Genomic DNA, 25,245 nt, shown 5'->3' with positions numbered 1-25,245 from the left:
CAATTCCACCTAAGTAATTCTATCCACTCGATGTATTCCCAAAAGAGAAATTTTTCGTTCTACCATTTATAAAAGTATATAATAACGTTGTTTACTATTCGAGGTGACGGATGCTCACAAAAAGAAAATTTATCGAGTTCAGGGCATTCAACTCTAAGTGTTGTACAAATATTTTCTTTTTTCTAATGTAGTTGTAAATCACACCTTACTATAATGGTAATTTTGACCGAATTCCGTTTTCAAATCAAACTAGGTGAATGACATTTCTACAAACGTCTGGGACATGCTACGTAGTTCAGAGGGGGTCGGCGTGCAAAGAGGCCTAATCTCGCGACCAAATCAACTCACAATGGAAGTTAAAGCGGTGTTTTGGTTACAAAGTCTAGAAATTTTATAAGAGATCAAAAACCTAGGAAAAGGATAGTGCGTTGCTAAGCTGCAAAAAAAATATTAAGAGAAAGACATATTATAGACGGTGTAAAATACCTGTCACCAAGAAAATATGTGAAATAAGGCACAATTACATTGTTATTGTTTACAAGTCTTTGCGCGCGACTTCGTCCGCATGTAATAGTCTTCTGGGGGTAATATCCCGGTTTAAATTGCCCCGGGAATTAATAGAGACTATATCTTAAATTTAGAGGTACATCGCTGAAAAAGTTTAAATTGCCACGGGATAAAATGGACTATATCTTAAATTTAACTACTAGAAGTACATTGCTGAAAACTCTATTCGATTCTATGCAGAAATTTCTGCGTGAGCGTATACGAACATACAGACGGACAGGCAGACAAAAATTCTTTAAACTGTTTGTTTTCTGTTACTGTAATAAAGATACCCCACATTAGATTTTCTTTAATATCTGTAATGTACAGACATCAGTAACAAATTCATTACATATAAAACGACGCTCATTATTATAAAAGTTTGCAATTCCATATTTAAATGACTAAATCTATCTATATATATATATACAAATGAATCCCTATTTCCCTTGGTCACGCCATCACGCGTGAACGACTGGGCAGATTTCACTAATTTTTTTTTTGTTGTGTTTGTTATTGTCAGGAGAAGGATCTTATGAAAGAAAAATTAAAGAAGTTGAACGGAACATTAGAAAATTTAAGAAAAGTTAATTTCAGCAATTGACAGAATGCGCGCTGCAAATTCATAGTTAAGACGGGGCAACGTCTGTCGGGTCAACTAGTATCCTAATAAATAATCATAAATATTGTATAAACATATATAGTATAGAACCCAAGGCCAAGAGATCTACAACTAAACAGTATGTAAAGACAACAGCAACTAAACACACCAACAAAGTGCTTCTCTACAGCAAGTCGTTACTTCCACTAGTGCAGCTCTTATCGGCCGCTATCTGAAACGGTGGCTCCATTTAAAAATGAGGGCAGTCACTGTCTTGTCTTGTTTAATACAATTTTCAATGCAGTATTACACATTGCAAATATGTATTGTTATAGTATTTTTTTATTAAATTAAATAAAAAAAAAAAATCATTTGCATATGCTCAGTTTCTTTTTTTCTACCTGATTGATGTTGCATTTCTAGGTCATTTATTTATTATTCATGCGTTACATTAAATGCTTCCTAAAATGAGGATTACGTTACATCTCTATAAAACAAAATATATTAGTTTAAACTTTTAATATATTTTCAGTGTATTAAACTATCTCCATACCAAATTTCATAAAAACCGTTCAGTAGATTTTGAGAAAATCGATTACATACAGATAGACAGAAAAGGGGATTTTAATTTATAATATGTATAGATATCGATCGTTTTAAAGCATCTCAAAATATTAATTAACCTTATCCTAAGGTGGTAACTAAAAAGGCTCATTAACTACGTTCACTAACCATAGTAATTTAAATCTTAAATAGGTCAATTGCAAATCAGTTCACTACGCCACTTTCGTAGCAAATTGTAGCAAGTTGCTACAAGCTCTACGCGACGTAGCTCGTAACCATTTCTACGAAACTAGCCTTTCGTAATGATGTCATTACTAACCATTATGCAAACGACTGTTTTTTCTTTACTTAGAATAAGGAAATAAAAGTGATTTATTTGTCATTTAAATGAATTATTAAGTGGTATGTGACTTAAATTTCCTTGTATTTTTATTGTAAAGTAAGTCAGTTGTACAGAAATAACCCAAGCAATTTACAAAGTTCTAACTGTGTAGTAGTGGCGAAGGGTGACATTATTTGAAAGGAAACCCGACACAACATATAGGTACTACTTATATGCATAAATTCGGTTTGTAAATCGTTCCAATTATAGTTAAATTTTACATAAGTTATAAAAGAGAAGCCGGCAAGAATCGAGCTGTATGGAATTCGCCACTGATGTGTAGTATGTACTTCATGGGACGTAGCTTACTTCGGGAACAATTTGAAAAAAACACTTATGTGCAAAATTTATAATTCTACTGCATTATTCAGCCAGTTAATGTGTAAGTATTTTATTAAATTCTAGATAGAAGATTAATATTCAAACTTAATTTTAAAAATATATAACCGTCATTGTACAAATAATAAGACTACACGACGTACACGATACAGTACTCGACAATAAATATTATAAACTGTTAGCTTCGGTTTCGTAGCGATGTAAGTTTTCTCGTAGAATTATCAGTATTCTATCTATAATTAGGTATGTAAAATACTGCCAAGAACTATAATGAATATAATAACGGAATTATAAGTAAGGAAAATTCATACTCAGTTTACAAATTTCTTATCGCCCTTACTTATCTATGCATGCCACTAATGAAGTTTTCTTCGAAATTTTCTGTATTAATTACATACAGCAAGATACAGTCATAATCATCAGACCTTTAATCACAGAAATTGACATTCTAATCTATGCACCAAACATAGACAAACATAAACATATGTATATCAAAATAAAATTTGAACAATTTTCGGCTCGCATTTATGTATATTACTGATATCTGTAGATTATGACGGGTTCCCTTTCGGTAAATTATGTCCTTCACTACTGGCACCAAATGATATTTAACACATTACAATGAAAACCTAACCTATCCTAACCTAAATTGATGCAAACTAGAACAGTAACATCATTTATATGACGCAGGCATACAATAATTATACTACATTATACCGTAGATCAAGATATCGATAATTCGAAATTAGTAGTCGATAAAATAATTATGTATATCGAAAGGTAGCGTGCCAAGCATCACGCAACTATGTAGAGCTACTTTTTGTCGCGGCTTCGCCCGTTTGGATTTTTATATAGCATAAAACTATACAGAATAAAATAATCTGTGTTGCGTTATATGGACATTTTCTTATTAGTAGAAAACTCTTATGAAATTTTAAATAATAATATAATTTCCAATTTACATAAAAAACAAGAAAATTATTGGTCTGATTAAAGCTTTGGTTAATAATAGAAGTGTTTATTATTGAAAAATCAGAAATGCCATAAAATACTCTTAATTTCATTTCGCTTGTTCCAGAGTTTACAAAAATACAGACGTCAACCTCCTTATAATATTGGAGGAAACAATGCCCGCACGGCCGGGCACGAATATTGTATATTTTGCATAATGCAGCACCTTTGTTCTATTTTGGCGGTACACTACGCTAATAATGTTAGTATACGTAATGTATACGTACGTAGTGTATATAATGTTAGTGTATAGTAAAAGTAGGCCGAAGGCGTGATATTCGAATCGATAGACGCTTCCTATATGAAATTAGTAGAGTTTGCCCGCATGCAAGTCCATAGTTTGAACCCTATTTAGTCAATGAACGGACTGGAAATACATTTTGTCCTATAAAATATCGTTGTACTACAATAATCGTGATATTGTGATATAATTTTCTGGTAGGATATATTTTATATCCGCTCGGATAGTGACCACCGTAAATAAGTGTTAAAACCCGCCATAGTGGCCCACGCAAGTAAGGCGCGTTCCAGGATCAGCCTGTGTATATCCAGTTCTAACAGGCCGGTATAATTGCGTGGACTGTCGAGGAGTAATCGACTCTCGTCAGTCGACATTCTATTGGATCTTTTCACTTACTATCAGGTACAGTGGGGTTACTTTGTCATGCTCATATAAAAAATATTTAAATTCTAGAGACAAATAAGGCATACCTAAAAACAACTGAACAAATTAAGATCTTATTTTCCGTTTTACAGCTAATTCTAGTATAAACAACGTACAAAATTCAATAAATAATAATAAATCAACACTGACGCAATCGTGAATACAACAAAAAAAGTGCTTTCCAAGATCGAGTTCGTAGAGAATTGTCTAATACAAAAATACGTGTCGTAAATACCATGCGAGTAAGGTCGAAGCTACTTGAGATGGATCTTAAGTACGTACTCTGTGTCGGAACACAGCTGGCTTTTAAGCGAAATAATAGGGCCGTTAATCCACCTGTTGCAAACATCTGGTGAAGTGAATACTTGACGCTCTCACATCGGATTCTAAAGAATGAGTCATTTGGAATTCAGTCACCAGCCACAGCTTAGGATCTCACATGCCAATTTTATGTCACGGTCACACTACATAGTCATACTATGTGCTACTATCAGATGCGATTTAAAAAATGAGGTTACGAATTTATGATAGAGTTCGTACGTATTACGTAGTACATTCTCTATACAATGTACAGAACAGTAGCAACGGTTCTATACAACCAGATTCCTGCCGGCTTCCATTTCGTAATTTTTGTAAAATTTTATAATCATTAAAATGATTCGCAGCCCTCATGCATATTAGTGCCCAAATATTGTGTCGGGTTCCTTTTCGTAAAATTTTACTCTTCGCCAATGATACAGACATTTTATTTACATAAATCATTTGTTTTTTACCCGATATGATGATATACTCGCCTATCACTTTATTGGACGGATAAAGGCTCGGCAAAGTATTCTAACTTCTGTTAACCCTTTTAGGCAATGAACTTTCTCTTTTATTGTATAACTGTTAAGCTGTAAAGTGAAACCATGACTCATTTATTACTTATTAGTATATTCATGTCAATGTCAATATGCGTGCCCGCACTCTGTCATTAAAACTGAAATAGTTTTGTCAAGGTTCGTTGGTTAAAGATTGGGAATAGAGACCGCCCTAATATACGCTTTGATAGATTTTCTGCTTACTTACGTAGGTACATGGTAATATAATTTAGTCGTAAATGCATAACGAATTTATTTACTAATGGAAGGGTAGCAGATATTTAAATGCGGCTAGGTCGAAACATATTATATTTGTATAATGATTTCTTATGTTAACACGAATGTTAAACATCGAAATAAAACTGGTTTTCGAATTTTTTTGTCGGTTTTATATATTTTAGTTTTCTCCAGATGTTTCGAAGAGTTTCTAACTTTTATGGCCTTCGGGGACCACCCCGTGAAAATTAGTTTAATTTCGACATATATTTGTAGAGTTCCCGACTCGGAAGTCGAACCTGTTGTCTTTCGTTTTACAACCGGCTCATCGTCCGCTGCCAAGGAGGATGCCAAATGACCACACGCAATCGCGTAATTAGGCTCTACAACCTATTATGTGTTTGAAATAAGTTTTTCTTCACACTATTCAACGCGACTGATTTTTATAATAAAAAAATATTTTCTTCTTTATTATAGTCTAATAAAGTTAATATTATTCCTGTTGGTGTACTTTATTAAATAAATAAATAGTATTTTCATAAAGCTTGGATAAGTATATGCTAGAACACAGCTTTCTCAGGTATAATGTAATGCGTCTCGAATAAATACAAGGAATTATTCTAAAACTATATGAATAAATTTACAATGTAAAACTATTTTAAATTGCAAAATACAAAATGCATATTACATTACTTGTAATAAAGTGAAGCTTAGGATTAATTTGTTTCGACAACAAAAAAGTACTAATTAGGTATGTAAATCTCTTTAATAACAAATAATAATAGGTATTCATATTTAAATTTATTTTCTCTTCATACATATTATTTAGGTGTTTATACCTCACGTAAGTAGGTAGGGACTATATAGCCGCTGCCAATCAGTAAGTCTAGGTATTACGGATGTATTTAGATCTCTTAAATTACTTAAATCACCAATTATAATACGCAAAAATTGAAATATAATGAGTAAAAGTAATTTTTACTTGGATATTGTCATATCACTAAAAGCAAATATTACGCCTTACTTATACTTACTAATTTACTATATTATATTATAAATGCGAAAGTTTTTGAAAATGTTTGTATGTTTGTTAAAAGTAAACGCGGAAACAGCCGAACGGATTTGGATTAAATTTGGCACATGGATAGACTATATCCTGGCTTAACACATTAACTATTTTTTTTTATCGGTATTTTGATTCCATGGGAAATAATATAATGTTTTAAGTAGATGTCGCTGGCGTCGTACGGATGGCGCTTTGAATCGATAGTGTTTTAAGGACTGATTAACTAGTGGTAGGATATATTATCCATCCAGATAGCAATCACTGTACACAAGTTGTTAAAACCCGCCCTAGTGGTCCATGTAAGTGTGTTACGTTCCGGAATCAGCCTGTGTATATCCGGTGCCAACAGGCCGGTATAATTGTGTGGACTGTTAAGGGATAATTATCTCTCGTCAGTCGACATTCTATCAGACCCCATGCCACTTAACATCAGGTGCCGTACGGTCACTATTCCATGCATATAAAAAGAAGGACTTTTGTAGCAGCAAAGGCTCCTGACACAGTCGAAGACGCAAATAACACCTATTAATATTATAATGCACATTGTACATATAAAACAACAAGTAAATACAATATTATGTTTATTGTTTTATGTATAATGATGTTATTCCCAACAGCAACACTAGCAAATAAAAGGTAAATATGAACTTTGCCCTTTCATTCCTTTCAAACGTTTGACTTAATTTGTACGAAACTTTCGTATGTAAATTAACTCGTTCCATGTAAGCAATGCTATGTTCGAGGTATGAGGTCTTTCTTTCAAATCTCAAGATAGGTACAGGAGAATTGGTATTTGCGGAATGTCATTACGACTAGAGTCTAATGCAGAGTCGACCTTAGGGAGTGGTGAACCGAGCAACCACCCAGGGCCTCGCGCTTGCAGGGGCCTTGGAGGTCTTTTTTTGGGATCTTACCGACGAAACTATCAAAACCTGCGAACTTTTTTTTGCCTTTCCTAGGGCCTTGCGTCGTTTATGGCTGCCACTGGTCTCATGTTCTCAAAATACCTATATAACAATTCAACGTTATGAATTTCGTGGGTATTTAGAAATATCTACCGAGAGTACGGAGATATTAAACTATGCACGCGTGTATATCTGAGCGTAATGCTTCCCTGAGGTCCAAAAACAGCTAGAGCTAAAGAGATATCCAAAGAATTTACTGACTATACGAAAATAAAAATAACAAAGCAATAGATAAAAGCATGACTGCGTTATTGGTGGACAAATAAGACTATTTTTATATTCATATTCATTTCACACATATTTTTTTGTGATAAACCTTTTACCTTTTAAAAAGCAAAATGGTGTAGATTCTATACATAGATTTTTCCTCACTTTATCATTATTATACATTAAAAGGCATGATATTTTTTTAAATGGCAGTTTCGTCGCCACTGAGTTATGTAAACTACACCGTACCTGTGTTATAGCAGAATTAATAATAGGCCATAACTTTCAACTGAAAGCAAAAGGGCATTTGTATTGATTACAAACTTTTGGGTATTCAAGAATATGTATACTAAAGTAGGGTAGTGCACGCGTTCTATAAATCACGGGTAGATAAGTATTTAAATCAAGTTAAATAAGTATGTAAGGGTGGCGAAAGGAGAAATTTTCCGGAAGAGAAACACAACGTATAGGTACTTATATGCATGAATGCGCTCTGCAAAGCCTTCTAATAATTATCATTAGATTCTACATAAAGGTAAGCTGACAGGAATCGCGTTATTTAGACCCTTCGAGACTAATATGTACTATTTTATTTGTAAGTATAAGTATATAAAAATTGGGCAAGTATTGTTGAATAACAAAGATTGAAATTCGTGTAGAACTAATTTTGTCTACTTTTAATAAGTACCAAAGAAAAACGCCTTACGCTTATTTAATGCATAAGTTTACAAAATTTACTGATCATTTAAATGGCTGAATATTTCTCGAAATTAACGTCAAAATTGATACATTTTCATATTAAGCACAGATAGACGAACTTCTAGATTAACATACTTTTCATCCATCCGTACCTATATTGAGAAAGTAACTTCACGTCGATCAGTTCAAATAACAATTACGAATATTAATATAATACAGTAATTGGATCATGAAAAAAAAACGTTTAAAGGTACCTTTAAACATGTAAAGGTTCAATATACATTTAGCGTAAGTACAAACTTACGGTGTGTTAGTGGCTAGTAAGTCAGACGCGATGGCGGGCAAATTGCCGGACGCGACGCCTCAATGATAGACCCCATGCTTATTTCATGTGCTATTCTCACAAACAAAATACCTTATAAACTATCAATATAAGTAGAAACAACGCGCCAATCACAAAACAGATATTAATTATGCATCATTCATTGACAATAAAAATGACGTCAATTTAATAATGAAATAATTATCTACTACAGCTTTGATAACTAAAGCAAATATATACGTGAAGGGGAATGTAGCGTTCCTCACTATGCAAACCACCAAAAAATCCCCGTGTTTAGCACTATATAATTGGAGCAAGGTCGGAAAGCGCGGCCCGACGGCGTCTGCTGCGGCCGCGATGTCTTCCTTCACGTACAAAATCGATACGGCACAATCACATCGCCGCACGGCACAATAAAAATATGTAACACATATAATAATGCAATATTGCCCACCTCCAAATGAATCAGTTTGCAAATATTGCGGCCACGTCGAGCCGACAGATGCACTCGGCGTCGCGGTTAACTGCACTGATACGTGCTTTATTACCGATGGACTACGAGCGAGGACTGCACATGCCCCGCGCGGCTATGCATCTTTAACACTGGACGCAAGGACAACGTCCAGGCTAAGTAAACGCCGCCGTTGTAAATGACGCTTATAAGTTGAGGTTTCGACGGCGGCTGTCGGCCATCTGATTACACCTTTCGGTTTTATTACTCGTAAGGGTGTTAATTAGGTGCGTGTGCGTACTAACGGTTATGTGGTGTATTTTATAATAATGTCGCTTAATACTTGATAGGTAGATATGATTATATTGAATATAAAATAACTACTTATAATGTCTCGTTATAAAATATCGCACCTTTCTTTAAATTTACCATAAGTTTATTATTTAAAACGAATTATTTTGTCAATACAAAAACCCAAACAAAAGTTGTTAAACTCACCGAAAGTCCCGGATTGCATCCAGAAGTGATGGAGTTTTTTCTGAACTTCGGAACGCAGATCTGCATCGAGCTCTTGCCCTTGGGCGGTCCAGCACACCCATACTCATCACTCCTACTGCTGTTCCTCGTCAGGTTGATGTTGTTAGTATTATTCACTTTCACCAAAATGTTGCAAGTTTGTGATGCGATTTGGAAAAGGCCCTCCTCTAAGTTCCTTTTGTTCGAGTACTGCCGGTTGAAGTGCAAGTAATCCCACCACGAAGGCATTTTCTTTTATAAAACTCGTGTGCAAGTTTCGAGCGTTATTTGGTGAGAGCCGCGTGCGGTCTGGCAGCGCGGCGATCCCGTAGTGCCGCTCCGAACGACTAGACGGACTTGCGCGTTAAAAGTTTAGTTTTTGACTATGTACTGTCGAAGAAAAAAATATTTTGCTATAGCAATAGTTTGTATATGTGTATATTATAATTTGGATGTCTGCAAACGTATATCATACCAAAGAAAGGACAGAATAAAAGAATTCTACACGTAAATAAAATTTTTACAAAAATTTAGCATTAAATATAAAAAAAAAATGTGTCCTTATGTAGCTATTTATACCTAATTGTTAACAGATTTCCCGATATTTTATACATATAATTTTGGTTGATATAGACTCGTAATTTAATTTGACTTTACCGTCTCTACCTAAACGGGTTTAAAGAAGGGTCTTTATTTTAACTTTAATTTTTATTCGGACGTTGGTAACTTACTCTATAACACAAGTTATCGTTATATATATTTTCATATTTAAGTACATCCCTATGTACTTTGCAAATAAGGTGTAGATAAACTATAATGTTTCAAAATGCAAAACATGATAACATACCTAATAGTAGCAATATATTTTATATCTACGTATATTGCATTATAATGCGGTCTTCAAAACTTCAAAATAAAACAGTCCCAAAGCATAGACTGATATGACGTTAATAATTTATTTATTTATTCATTCATTGAATATCGAACTTACAGTGAAGGTATGCCAAAAGGTTTATATGATAATTTAATTAATATATTAACAAGAACAACGCGGAAAAATAAATTATTGTTGACTCACTATAACTTTTATGACTTTAAACATATTATAAACATTTTTACAAAAATGCTATGATCACAATCAGTAAATATGTCAGCATCCAATCCACTCTCTAACGATGTGTTTATCAATGTATTTAAGTAACCAAAGGTACGCTTCCGGGACCACGCAATACTCAAACTCAAAATAAACTCTAAACAAACATCACTCTGCATTCTATTCAATAATTGCTTCGATATCGAAAAGATATAATCTAAAAACAATTTCGTAGAGTGTTTCTCTACCCATACCGCGTGTGGACTTTTAAAATATTAACAGGCAGTTTTATTGACTCACCAACGGCTACATTAGGGAATACCTATCGTAGTTGCCTGAACACGCGACACACTGAAACTAAATTACGACTTAAAATGTACATTTGAACGTAGAATATGTATGCTCTGTAAATAGGAATGTGTTAGAAAAGGTTTTTTGTTTTCTACTTTGCCTTATAGTGTAGTTAAATACAGGCTACAGTTTAAACAGTTTGTGGATAAGACCCTTTAGTATAGGTAGGTATGTAAGTAATAGGTATGTCCATGCCATTAGCCCGACAGTGGAGGGAGTAGTGCTGATGCATCATGGTGATAATATGACAGATGGCGTACTCTTAGTGCATAGAACATAAATTCGAAAACACTATACCGGTTGTTATACTTGGAAAGTACTCACGTCAGTGGAATACCAATCAATACTTGGTAATGCAAGGTGTTGGATGGTAGATATTTCTATTGTTTATGGGTGGTCGTATCGCTTACCATCAGGCGAACTGTATGCTCGTCTCGTCATTCAAAGCAATAAAAAAAACCAAACACGTCTTTTATTTACAGGGTAGACAGATTTGTAACTGGTGCACACACTTTCCTTCCCATGATGCAACAGGCTATCGCCATATCAAGCACAAATTACAAACTATGGGCTGGTGCTGAGTAAAAAGCCAATTTCACTATACGGTCCTGGGATCGAACCCGAGACCTCAGCACTGCGTTCGTACCGTAATACAATTACGCCACCGGAACAGTCAAAGTAGGAAAGTTACTAGGTAAAATACCGTAGCTATTTAATTTCCTTCATTAGAGAAATTATTTCAATCACTGTTACTTCAACGATTGGGAGTCAATTAACTCATTGCATTAGATACGTGGGTACTTTAAAAACACCTGTGGCAAAGCGCGTGATGAGCCGGTTGTTCAATGATAGGCCGCGAGTTTGATGCCTGCACTGGGACCAATATTTGCAACTTTAAGCCGATCATAGAGTTATACCAATCTAGTATTGGTCCTCCTAGTGACTTTAAAAATCTGCCTAATGATAAAAACCTTTCCTAAAGTTACTCGAAATGTCTGCTAACCTTATAAGAATAAAATCATTGGACTAGTTGTGAATACTTTTTGTTGAATAAATAAAATGTTACATTTTAATTATTTTTTTGGACACTTAAGTACAAGGGCGTAGCTACTGTGATACGAGGCCCCCGAGATTTAAAGGCCCCTCTTAGCCCACCTCTTAAATTAAACTAAACGGGCACCCAACAGTTTGCACTGCTCTAAGGGGCCTCAATTAATTTGGATATAGAGCCCTTCTAAAGCAAGCCAAGTCACTGATCAAATACGTCAGTGGATTTATTTTGTGGCTCAAGACACCATAGCGTCTTTTTCATAAGGGCATATAAAAAAAATAAGTTTGGTCTACTCCATACTCTATACACATTACTCATACAAAACATGTAGGTATTTAGATCACAGATCGAGTTTATCAATAACAAATAAATACCCAACCTATGCTATTGTTTGCCCGTAGTGATGACTTATACGGAGTTATCTTCGTCCATGACATAATAACGAATGAACCTATCGCCATATTGGGCATATATTGCGATCCCAGGCAATGGTCATGTATTATTTTTCGGATTGGATTACTGCTTTATTTCATATTATATCGATTACTGACCTTATAAATGAAACCAGTCATAGTTTTGAGATTATCTTGCTACTACTTCAGTGAGGTGATTATATTTTGCTAATAACATAAGCGAATTTCTACAGTAGGTGCCTATATTAAAAATGGGCCGTGATAGGCGGTACGGGTAAGGAGCGTTTGCAGACGACAGCTACACTTTCTGTCAAAGGAACCACGCAGCCGTCCCTAATGCGCCGAAGATAGACACCGCAGCGTTTTAGTCCAGCGGTCGCCCAAAGTTTTCCATCTGTTCAGGTGGCTCAACGCCCGGTTGAAACGGCGGCGAAGGCTGAGCAGTTATAATTACTTTATCCGAAAACCAAATAAAAGGTGTCTACGTAAAACAACAGCTTAACGTCTTTTTCCTTTTAAAAGGTAGAGACAAGTTACACCCACAATTCGATATTGAGTAGAAATACCCAGTTGCTTTACCAAACCCAAGTTGAAGATGTACCACAATACAACTATGTCACAAAGAATATGTACATATAGGTACCTTATGATAATGATTCTCTTAAAACTCCCCAACAAAAACTCAAGTAAACTAATCTATCAAAGTTATCTATGTTCTTATTATATTGCAGATATGGTTATGGGAGGCAGCAAACATAAGTGTCCGAATAAATTCTTTACCTTAGTTTAAATAAAAGTTTATCCAAGAAATCCCTAAATATGTACCTAATCATAAATAATAGAATACAAGCTGCAGAACATTGTGTTTAATACAAAAACAATTATAATTAATATCAATATTTATTATAGTAATACTTTGCTAAGATTCATTAGATGTTTCCTTCATTTCCACATCATCTGAAATAGACTCAGTGTCGTCTGGCTCATCTAACAATGCCTGCAGCTGATGAATAGATGTCACCAATACATGAAATTGTTTCTTTCTTAACGCCAGCCTACTTTCCAGCTGTTGCTTCGTACTTTCTAAGCTCGCTAACTCAGTTTTTAAAGTGCCAAGACGTTCCAATGTATCTTTCCTATCTGGCTGTTCACTTATGACCTTTGCTAGAACATCATATTCAATTCTATTTTTGCGTACAGTCTTTGCTTGGGCCAAATCGGCTTTACTTCTGTCAATGTTCTCTTTTGCAGCCTCTATGCCTTGTTCCAGTATTTTTGATAGAGATTCGTAACTTTTTAACTCTGCAGCCATCATTTCTGAGCTAAGCTGTGACTTTGTTACGGCAAATTCGCATTGCGCCAGTTGCGCTAGCATTCTGTCATGAGTTGCTTTACTGAAATAAAAAAGATAATTTTCATAAACTATAGTCCTGTTACTAAATTAAACATAAATACCATAAAAATTAAACGTGGAGGTGACAAAAATTATAAATTTTTGTTTTTGCAATGAAAGGTTATTTGGATTTATGATCTATTTTTAAATTAAAAAATTTACGTAAATACAAACTAAAAAAATGAGGTCTATTTGGTAGGATTGAAATTCTAACCTCTCTTCCGATTTTTCGTCGGTACTATTGCACCACTTTATAAGATTTTTTAATAAGACATTCAGTCTTCTATCGTCTCCAGTCCCATCACCATCTATCAGCAATCTTCTTCGAATAACGTCCTCTGGAATAACAAACATCCGTAAGAAATATATGAAACTTTAAGATAAAGTAATACATTAATAATATTATATTTACCGTCCCCCATGTTTCAATGTATTTATTTCTTATCACTATGAAAGAGAAAACAGGCAATTATGTTGTTAATTGTTATTATAGTCTTTTTGGTTATATTTACAAACGTAAAAAATTAAAAACAAGCCAAGAACCAAAAACTAACATAGAGGCATACGTTTACGTTTATAGTTCATATTGTCTTTGTATATTGGATACACTGAATTAGTACTGCTAAACTATTTTTGTTCAGATTTTTGCTTATTTTATTTAATATTACACGATATTTCTATGATTTATTTAAAATGATATATAAAAATTAAGGATCATTAAAAATATTCATATTGTTATTTCATATAATACACATTTCTGAACTGAAAATCTCTTTCTGTCAAAGATTGTTTTGCCTTACGAGTTCCAGCCCATTGTTTTGGGAAATATGGGTATTTTGTGTAAAATACAATGTTTATCCATAAATATTAGCCTTGACGAGACAAATCTCGCGTAATAATCTAAGGGAAACAGAGTTTTCATCATGGAAAGCCCGAGTTTCAGTGATAAAGTGGAAGCGTATTTCTCTGAGCTAGGACGATGGTAATAATTATTTATACAAAAATATGCTCTTAATTATTGAAAGAATATTTGCGTAGATTATTTTGTAAACTGAAGAATGATATTCTTGTGATCGTCTGCCGTATTAACGAATAAATTAGCAGAAAAATACTCTGTACTACATAATATTTTCCGAATATTGTGATTTTTCTTATCAAAAAATAATATTATGCAAATTTAAATGAAGTATTGCATTTACTATTTCCGTATATAAAAATGTTTGCATTCTTCCAATTTGATTTTTTTTATTCATTTGAAATGTTGAATCTTACAGTCTCAAGAACAAAATTGGGAAAATTAAATACATAAGTATGCTATAAATTAATTTATTAATTTAAATATATTTATGTGTATTTTGACAATGATAGCTGAGTTGGGAATGGAACGGTCAATCAAGATGAATGTATGCAGGTTCAAAACCCAATGCACTCATCTCTGACTTTTCAAAAGTTATGTGTGGATTGTTTATTGATTATTGTTTAATTTAATGGTAAAGGAAATCATTGTGAGATAATCTACATACTTAAAGTATTCTACATTTGAGGGTATGTGAAGTCTGTCAACCCATGTTAGGCCCACATGGTGGACCAAAGCCTAAACCCTCTTGATAGTAGAGAATGATACCTAAAACCAGCTTTAGGATTTATATTTATATGGTTAAAATGCATTTTGATCATTTTAATTCAATTTCAGTTTTATAATGTACGAGATATAAAAATGCATTTCATCAATTGCATTCAATTAATTTTTTTTATGTTTAAGTCTACCAATCCGCACTAGGCCAGCGTGGTGGACTAAGGCCTAATCCCTCTCAGTAGTAGAGGAGGCCTGTGCTCGGCAGTGGGCAAGTAAGGCGCGTTGGGGTAAGATCGTAGGAGGTGTAACATCGTATAAATGAAATAACTTGCAATTGTGTTATAATTTTTGTTCTTCGACAACACTACCTGCAGCCCCGTCTTATTATCTACGTTCCACTAGTTCACATGAATGATTCCGTCAAATAAATAATGTTTACGGTGCTAACAAACAGAATATCGGCATTTCGTCGTTCCCTGGCAGATCCGGATTAACCCCATGCAAGAATTTGCCTAATTTTGATTTAGTATTTCCTGTTTTCAATTACTTTTGTAGTTATATAGTATCATAAAGGAAATAAATCTTGTGACTTGTTTATTCAAATTTGTCGAAACACCTATATTCCCTGAGATCCGATCTTCACGCATACAATTATTTGTCGTTAAAGAACGGATAAAAATCGTTCGACCTAGCACTTGTAAAATATTGCAAGTTTATGTCAAAATTTATACACGAAAACTTCTGAACTCAGTAATTATGTAATTTTTTTTTAGTTCAGGTGAATGATCGATTTTGTTTATTTGTTATTTATTTACTCGTGTATGTACTATTACTTCAAATATTTTTAAAAATATCTACAGTGTCACTCATGTGGGGTAAGATCGTATGCCTAGAACTATTAAAAAAACAAAGTTCGCTTCTAAAAATATCTTACGAAATTTATTAAATTTTTTGAATGTTTATAAATGACTATCTAGATCAGAATATACTCTTTTTATGGATTTTAGAATCCCTTTAACATATACGGTTTTAGAGAGTAGTCCGAACTATACCTGTGAAGGTCCTATCTTTCTCACACATTTCTAAAAGTATGGTACTTTTTCAAAGCCTTATAAAACATTAACTGCTATATTTAAGAAATTTAAAAAATATATACTATTTAGTATATTTAATAACATATAGCTAAGTTAATAATTCATTATGATAACTTCTATACAATTCTTGTAAAAAAAATATTTGAGAACACTGTTTAACACGTTGAAAAAGCGTCCGATTTAACCCCAACGCACCTTATATAATACAGGGCTGATATTATTATTATATGTTCATGGCAAACTGACCCCACTGCACCGGATGGTAAGCGAAGTGGGGTCCAATAGAATATCTACAGACGAGAAATGATTACCCTTTAGCAGTTGACACAATTATGCCGGCCTGTTGGAACCAATGAAATCACAAAGTTGGCATATTTATATATTTTTTATTTTTTTTCTAAAAATAGCTACTATTGTATAGATAATCACTGCGAAGTTTCATAATGGGCTGAGAAGTAGTTTAGGTGCTAGACCGATTACAGTGCCGAAGCGCGGCGGTCGCCAGAAAGAGCGAAGTAGTAAAAACTTTCAATTAAACTAAATACTTTCGATCAGAGTATTTTATCTTGTTTTGCATCGCGCTAACGATTCAATTACATCTGATTATAATATAAAAAAATATATTTATATTACTGACGGTGCACAACAACATTTTAAAAAGATTTAATTGTATTAACTTGTTATATTTCAAACAGGATTGTGGTAAAGATGCAGAATTTCATTTTCGTGCCACTTCACATGGCAGATGGGCAATTTGACGGTCTGGGTGATAACCTAAAACGCCTGGAGACACAAGCTAGTTTACATAACGCATCAAACAAAGCCATCACGATACCTGACCGCTTATACATATAGGCTAGAACATCAATGCCACAAACTCATATTTATTATTACTACTACTATTTATTATTATTATTCATATATATTTTAATGTTTCAAACTTGTATTTCACAAAGTTGGCATATTTATATAATAACTTTTTTCTACTAAAATAGCCAATATTGTATATAGATTATCCTTGCCAAGTTTCAAATGTTGTTGTGCACCGTCAGTAATATAAATATATTTTTTAATATTATAATCAGATGTAATTGAATCGTTAGAGCGATGCAAAACATGATAAAATAGTCTGATCGAAAGTATTTAGTTTAATTGAAAGTTTTTACTACTTCGCTCTTTCTGGCGACCGCCGCGTTTCGGCACTGTAATCGGTCTAGCTCCTAAACTACTTCTCAGCCCATTATGAAACTTCGCAGGAATTATCTATACAATAGTAGCTATTTTTAGAAAAAAAATAAAAAATATATAAATATGCCAACTTTGTGAAATTCAAGTTTGAAACTTTCAAACACATTTTTTTCAAAGAACAAAATCATTTTTCAATTTCCAAAAATACAATAAAAAGCTCATTAAATGAAGTATTTATTTCATTGCTTTATTTATTTTATTGTAACATTTAAAAACTTGATAATTGGATTCGAAGTGGCGTATACCAGCCGGCCAGTCAAAACTTCAAAGTCCTTTTACTCGCTAACCAGGCTTTATGCTTTAATAATATTTTGTATCTGGATCGAGGACATATACAGGTATAAAATAATCAAATATTACGAAAATCTGAGACATCGAGTTTTTTTTTCGTGCCCGCTTCACGTGGAATGCTCCATATATAATAATGTACAATATATTTTCTCCACACACAGGAAAGTATGGAGAAGCATACTGCTAGGACAAGTGCTGTCCCTGCTCTTAAGTGGCAAGTGCGTGATGACAACACTCCTACAGAGTGCGACATGGCAGTTTCCCATCACCGGCCAGCTGATTGTGCCATATCTAGTGCTGTTCATACTGTTCACTCCCAGCTTGCTGTGTAACAGAGTCAAAAATCTGTCCAAGTGAGTACTTTGTAATTTTTCAATGTTATATGATCACTAGTTAACAAAATGCAGATTGTATTATACATTTACATATATATATATATATATATATATATATAATACTACAAATAAGTAATGTTACAATCATGAGGTTATGTTATTGTATGTTAATTAGCTATTTGTTTGATACTGGAAATATTATAATATAATAATAGACTCTGCCTATGGCTTCCTTCACATTAAAAAGTTTATCCCGGATAAACAGTAGCCTACAGTATTTGATAGTATTGAAGCTTCCTATATGGGTTAAAATGATTAGAAGTTCCTGAGAACTACTTAACCAATCAGCACATTCAAAGATACTAGTCAGTTTTATATAATAGTATAAAAATTAATATATCTATGAAAAATATAATAATTAAATGTGACAATGTGTGTGTAATAGATAACAAACCAGCAATTTTATGTTTACTTTTATTGAAAAATGTTGCGTTTTAAATTTTGTCTCATAATGGTGTGTACCTCTGAAATCTGATTCAGTGGTGATAAAGCTCATATTTCAGGAAATGGTGGATCCTGCTGATAGCGTGCATGCTAGACGTGGAAGCTGGCTGGCTTCTTGTAATGTCGCAGCGGTACACATCGGTGCTGAGCTGACAACTGCTCGCCTGTAGTGGGGTGGGCGCGGCGCTGGTCGGAGGTGCTTGGCGTGGACAGAGACTGGGTGTTGCGCATGTTGCAGGCGCCACACTTGGGCTCATGGCCGTCGTGTGTGTGGTGTGGGCTGATGTTGAAGGCGCACCTACTGACGGTCAGTTACTTATATTATAAGGTGTTGTTTGCTTGCGGCTCTGGCCGTAAGAAAAAACTGACCCAGAATATTCATGTCATTATTACCTGAAGAATCATGCAAACATCATTCCATATTGACTTATCGATAATTATTACAATTAATTTACAAAAAACAATACACAAAAACACATTAATAACTTCTTACAGCCATACATGATGGAAATTTATTGCTTATACAGAGATTTCATGGTTAATGTAAATGCAGATAACATGTTAATATTGCAGGCAAGAATCAGCTAGTGGGTGACATGCTCTGCCTGGCTGGATCTCTACTTTTCGCCGTAGTAACAGTCCTACAAGAGATGATGCTCAAAATTCATTCTTGCTCGGACTACCTAGCCCTCCTTGGAATTATAGGCAGCGTGGTTGCATGCACTCAGACATTCTTCCTGGAATTTGGAGAACTAATGACCTTCAATTGGTATGAGCTGGATACGATTGTGCAGTTGGGAAGTTACTGCTCTGTGCAGACAGTGTTTCAGATACTGCAGTGTTTTATGCTAAGAGATGCTGGCTCTATAGTGTTGCATCTGTCGTTTTTGTCTGCTGACTACTATACACTTATTGCTGGGATGTACATTTTTCAATTCAAGGTAAGTGTAGGTCTTACTAATATTGTTGTATAAAATTGACAGTTGTGGTCGACCAGACTAAAGTGTTTGTAATAACGCTTTTCATTAAAATACAGCATTTGGCAGTAAATGAATATTAATAATCTACATATTGTTATAACGTTATACAAATTCAATTTGGTATTTTAAGTCAATCAATCCTAAAAAAAAAAATTGTATTCGGAATATTTTTTTGCTAACAATGTTCAATTTAATAAACACTGATCCGTCTGTTGCGTACAGTTCCACGCTTTGTACTTCCTGTCGTACTTGCTGGCGGTGCTGGGCGTGTTCCTGTTTGCGTCGCGTTCAACACATGCGCACGCGCACGCGCCTGTACCCCATGCGCTGCCGCAACTCGTACATGACGCGCATGATGCGCACACGCATCACGCGCAAGACAACGTCTCCATGTAAGTACACGCTTGTAAATCTATTTTCTTACTCTATTTCATTATAAAAACATAATAATTTATCACCCGGAATATATTATTACGTACCGGATCAGAAAAGCTTGACTTAAATAATATGACACTGGTGAAATACGTATTTATATTTTTAATTATATTGTTTTGTGGACTTTTTTTATGCAGATAATGTTATGTGAAGTGTGAACACTATAGCCTATACATACGGATCAGGAGATCAGCGGTCATGCCGTTTTTATTGTTTCCGACAGCTGATGAATTAAGGGTCCACCTGATGGAAAGTGATTATCGTCGACCATGGTGGTCATCCAGGCCAAGGGCCCATCCAAGGCGCTGCCTACCGTAAAAAATGATTTTAAACCTACTTAGAACAAGGATAAGTGAGGTACCTTGTGATGAAAAACATTGGCCCATTTTTTCTTTTCTCACATCCTGTATATAAATAAATTACTGATACGTATTAAGAATATTCTTACCAAGTGTTATTTCTAAGGAAATCTGAAATCTGTCTGACTAATGATGCGTACTAAAATAACTAGGAAATGAATTATTCAAACTTTTATATTTGTCGTAGAAGAGCACGCACAATTTGTCGAAGTTATTAACACCTCTTATTCTATTAAAGCAGCCGTACTCCAACTTGTTTTTACTTGCGGGACACAAAGAGGTCCTATGGGTGCCTCAGACTACAATATAAATTCATTGACCTATTTAAGGGCTTAAAAACATAATAAAAGATTTACGTTTTAATTATTTTAATAAAGCGTATACATTATTAATCGTTTTGTATTAGTGCGCTCCCATAACATTTATACACAGGGTGATATATAATTCTACTGTTTTTTTGCAGGGAGTACACGGTTCCCGCACTCGACTGCATCCCGATAGAAGGTCTGGAACCACCCATGAGCAGGGATACAACATTCACTTCTTTCCTCGGAGGTCCCCAAAGCTCAGCACCAAACGGTAATGCCACTTTTTCACCATCAAACGGCGCGCAAAATCCAAAGGAGACTTGTTAATAGAATGTATGAGCTGTCTGAACACTTTTTATATTCAGACCTATGTACACATACAGTGTTATGGAACAAGTCGTTTGTGTATATAATGGTAAGTATTTTCTATATAAATACATAGTGTAATAAACTTTTTTGTTAACCGGTTAGCCTACAATTGTAACTTAAAAATGAATCTAGATTTTAGTCATGTCATTAATAAATCCACTGCTTTCCATTATATAGACAATCGATTCGTATTATTAATTCCCCAATACCTGAATATTATTGAATGTACTCTTAATTATTATGCGATATGTTGTTTATATTTGAGTAAAAACACTTTAAAATAATTTATATTACTCGTTAGTACAACTACTGAATAGTTTTTAAACATCCCACCGAGTTTTACATCTGCTATGAATTTATAGTTTGTTGTGTATTGCTACAAAAAAGCCAATTTATTTATAATTGTTACAATTTAATTTATATTAGAGCTGGAAGTACAGTTAGGAATAGTGTTGCTCTGTTAAAGTATATATACTGAATATACACTAATTCACTTCACTATCTCACTAGTCATAGAATAGTCGGGAATAACTAGTCAGTGAGCGAAAATATGTCCAAACTGGTTGGATATCTATGTAGGTAATGTATGGAAATGATTTCCTTATATAATAAATTAGTGATATTCAATCAGTATTATTGAATTGGAGAACTTTGAATATCGTACCTTACACGAACTATTGTATTGAAAAACATACGTTTTATAATAGCAAGTTTTAAATTAATTTTACTATAGGTAGGTTTTAACCGTTATATACATTTTGATGTTTTTTCGCTCAATGTCTATTTTAATCTCTAGAATAGTTACACCGTCAGTAAAGTTAACAATTCATTTGATATAAGAGTATTTTAGCGCACACGTACAGTTAACTAAACGTAAACATAGTCCCTAGTGAGTTTTTTAGAATTTTATAAACATATAAAGATTTCTTTTTACTCTTATACTTAGAAAATAATCGACCATTAGTTAATTAACAAGAACTGCCAGTTATTCGAATTTCGACCCTTTTTTATTTACCTTAATACTTTTAAATAGTAAATTATTATTAAGATATTTTGTTGATAAAAATCGAGGCCAGAATAAATATCTTATTGACTTAATTATTTTAGTCATAAACCAGGATTCATTCATGGTTTTTATACTACTTATTGTTAGGCATTCGTATTAAAATCTGTGCTAAATTGATTTTTATCAAGCAAAAATATTAATTGATTTAGATAAAATATACTTAATTATAAATTATACTAGATTCTCAGTCCGAACAATATTATATGCTTAAGGAATTGTCAGAAATGAAAGAATTTTAATCCTATTTGTAGATTAATTCCACATAAAGAAATAGTTAATTTCACGGAGCTCCTTAGCGCACAATAAATGGATTCCAATTTACGCAGTTTACTACGTAAGATAATATTTATGTAACTATTAGATATATGGGACTCCTAAATGTCTGTTTTTATGTAATGTGGCATATTCTGAATGGGGATGATGTTACCTTTATTATTTCAATAATTTCCAGAATTTTGCGTTTCCATAGAGCATTTTACCATGAACGTGTGCACTCTGGACTGAACTTACTCCCGTAATGTTTTCTCATCGCTCTACCTTGTCCTTTAGACAAAGTTCAAAATAGGTTTTTACTGTGGGCAACGGCTTGGCTGTTCAACTTGCATTGTTAATGACCACAGGGATGGTAACTACTTTCCATTAGGTGGAGCATTGGCTCGTCTGCCTTTGGATCCAATAAAAACGAAATCATGATATAATCGAGTATCTAAGTGTCAACAAAGTCCATTTACTAGCAGCAAAAAATTTTGTGTATCCAATTTTAAAAATGTCAAGCCAATTTTAATCCACTTTTATAACCATAATTTATAATATCAGTCCATTCAGAATTGTCAACACAGCTTAGAATAGATAATGCTTCTCCAAAATGGTATTATATTGAATATTAGTGATCTCAATTTTATTTAATGTTATTTTAGTATAACTAAAATGTTTAACTTGTTTCTTACGCTCAATTATTAAAATTAAGATGAAAAAAGAGTGTATAAATTTTAGTCCATTAGATAAATCAGAAAGGCCTCGTTTGAGCTACAATGACGCGCCCTAATATTTAAGTTGCAGCTTAAATTTGTGAATCTAAATACTCACATATAAACTACTTTTTGTGAGAATAAAATATTGTGCATACTTCGTGTCGAGGCAGAAAGGCCGATTGACTTTTCGTGTAATAAACTTGATAACTTGCCAATGAGTAATATTGTTGAAAGTAGTATGATCGCTCCTTTAGTTATAATAATTATATCATTATTTATTGCATAACCAATAAAACATAAAGAAAAGCAAAAGAAAGCAAATACAAGACATGGTTACACAATGGGCTGTCTTATCGCTAAAAGCGATTTCTTCCAGACAACCGTTATATATAAAGTTATATATGCATTCATTCAATACTTCATTTAACCATCTAACCGCCATTTTTCAATAATCGATCCCAACTGCTTCTTTCGATCTATCTCAAAAATGAAGCAATCGGTGCAAAGTTTTTTGACATGCTTACAAATGAGTTGTTTTGATTGGTTCATACTCGGATTCAGATTGAAGATTGAGATTGGGATCGTTTATTCAAAACGGCTGATAGTGAGGGGAACGTCATTTTAGCTAAACGACGTATTGTATTATGCAGTATACACTTTTGGGAATTGAGTATTGTTTTGTGCGTCAGTAGACGAGTTGTTTCGCGAATGTGGTTGTGTTACATTGTGTTAGTTGTAAATGTAAAGCTATTTATTGCAATGTTACATGATATGTTTTAACGCCAACCTCTGTAAAATCTATACAATTTCTTCTCGAACTCTAAATATTTGAATCGAATATACAATGTTTTCATGAGTTTTTGGTTTTATTTTCTTTTAAAATTAAATAATCCCAAGTTGTTAGTACACCCTGTGTATGGTTATTAAAGAAAATTAAATAAGTTATTTCATTTCACGTACATTTATTTATTAATTACTAGCAGTCCGCCGCGGTTGCACTTGGAACTAATTTACTTGGTTCGTGGGTTAAAGGGATTTTACTACCCAGTATTTTCCATTTATGTCTTTTGGCTGGTTTATTTGTAACTCCACCAAGATTTTCATGTGAACATTTACGGCATGGATATTCATAAATTTAACATTATTCATTTTATAAATTGTAAAAGTTCACGTCATTATGTGCTTTATTATCTGGACTAATGGATCGTGTGTATAAAAGTTCACGTAATGAATCATGTGTGGAAGTTCGCGTAATGAATCGTGTATGTGGAAGTTCATGTAATGAATCGTGTGTGTGGGTGTGTGTGTGTGTGTGTGTGTGTGTGTGTGTGTGTGTGTGTGTGTGTGTGTGTGTGTGTGTGTGTGTGTGTGTGTGTGTGTGTGCGTGTGTGTGTGTGTGTGTGTGTAGAAGTTCACGTAATGAATCGTGTGTGTGTGTGTGTGTGTGGAAGTTCACGTAATGAATCGTATGTGTCGAAGTCCACGTAATAAATCGTGTGTGTGGAAGTTCACGTAATAAATCGTGTGCGTGAAAGTTCATGTAATGAATCCTGTGTGTGGAAGTTCACGTAATGAATCGTGTGCGTGAAAGTTCATGTAATGAATCGTGAGTGTGGATGTTCACGTAATGAATCGTGTGTGTGTGGAAGTTCACGTAATGAATCGTGTGTATAGAAGTTCACGTAATAAACTGTGTGTGGAGGTTTACATAATAATTTGAGTGAAAATTCTTTGTTTGGATCATCATCAACCGCAGGATGTCAAGATTGACCTATTGGAAGCGGCCCGCATCCAGCAACCTCCTGCGACTTTTATGAGGATATCTGCCCACCGTGAGGGATGTACGACGCTGCGCTTGCCAGATCGTGGCCACCACTCCAGAACTTTCTTACCATATCTGTAATCAGTTCTGCGAGCTATGTGTCCTGCCCACTGTCACTTCAGCTTGCTAACCCGATAGGCTATGTCGGCGACTTTCGTTCTTCTATATTGTTTGGAT

The 25,245-nt window shown here is 34.0% G+C and overlaps 2 protein-coding genes across 2 annotated transcripts; one reads left to right on the top strand and one right to left on the bottom strand.

The window, feature by feature from the left end:
• Positions 1-13,198: 13,198 nt before the first annotated feature.
• Positions 13,199-14,272, bottom strand: LOC115446177 (THO complex subunit 7 homolog). Its single transcript, XM_030172744.2, has 3 exons — positions 14,123-14,272; positions 13,925-14,048; positions 13,199-13,711 (listed from the first exon to the last, which is right to left on the bottom strand). The coding sequence occupies exons 1-3, from the start codon at positions 14,130-14,132 to the stop codon at positions 13,237-13,239; spliced, it is 609 nt and encodes a 202-aa protein (XP_030028604.1). The 5' UTR covers positions 14,133-14,272; the 3' UTR covers positions 13,199-13,236.
• Positions 14,273-14,500: 228 nt separating this feature from the next.
• LOC115446185 (solute carrier family 35 member F2-like) lies at positions 14,501-24,102 on the top strand. The gene is given in 6 exon segments (XM_037440341.1): positions 14,501-14,692; positions 18,081-18,272; positions 18,818-19,065; positions 19,332-19,699; positions 19,961-20,130; positions 20,996-24,102. Coding segments are annotated over 6 exon segments (1,209 nt in total). The 5' UTR covers positions 14,501-14,633; the 3' UTR covers positions 21,168-24,102.
• Positions 24,103-25,245: the final 1,143 nt, after the last annotated feature.

The sequence above is a fragment of the Manduca sexta genome, chromosome 19 (assembly GCF_014839805.1).
Source record: "Manduca sexta isolate Smith_Timp_Sample1 chromosome 19, JHU_Msex_v1.0, whole genome shotgun sequence".
In the NCBI taxonomy this organism is placed as follows: Eukaryota; Metazoa; Arthropoda; class Insecta; order Lepidoptera; family Sphingidae; genus Manduca; species Manduca sexta.
This window is presented reverse-complemented; position numbering and strand designations above follow the sequence as displayed.

Bases quoted from the DNA above. Each gene is read 5' to 3' on its own strand.
- LOC115446177 (XM_030172744.2), bottom strand. The intron at 13,712-13,924 runs GTTAGAATTTCA...TTTTTATTTCAG, and splicing joins GACGAAAAATCGGAAGAGAG to TAAAGCAACTCATGACAGAA.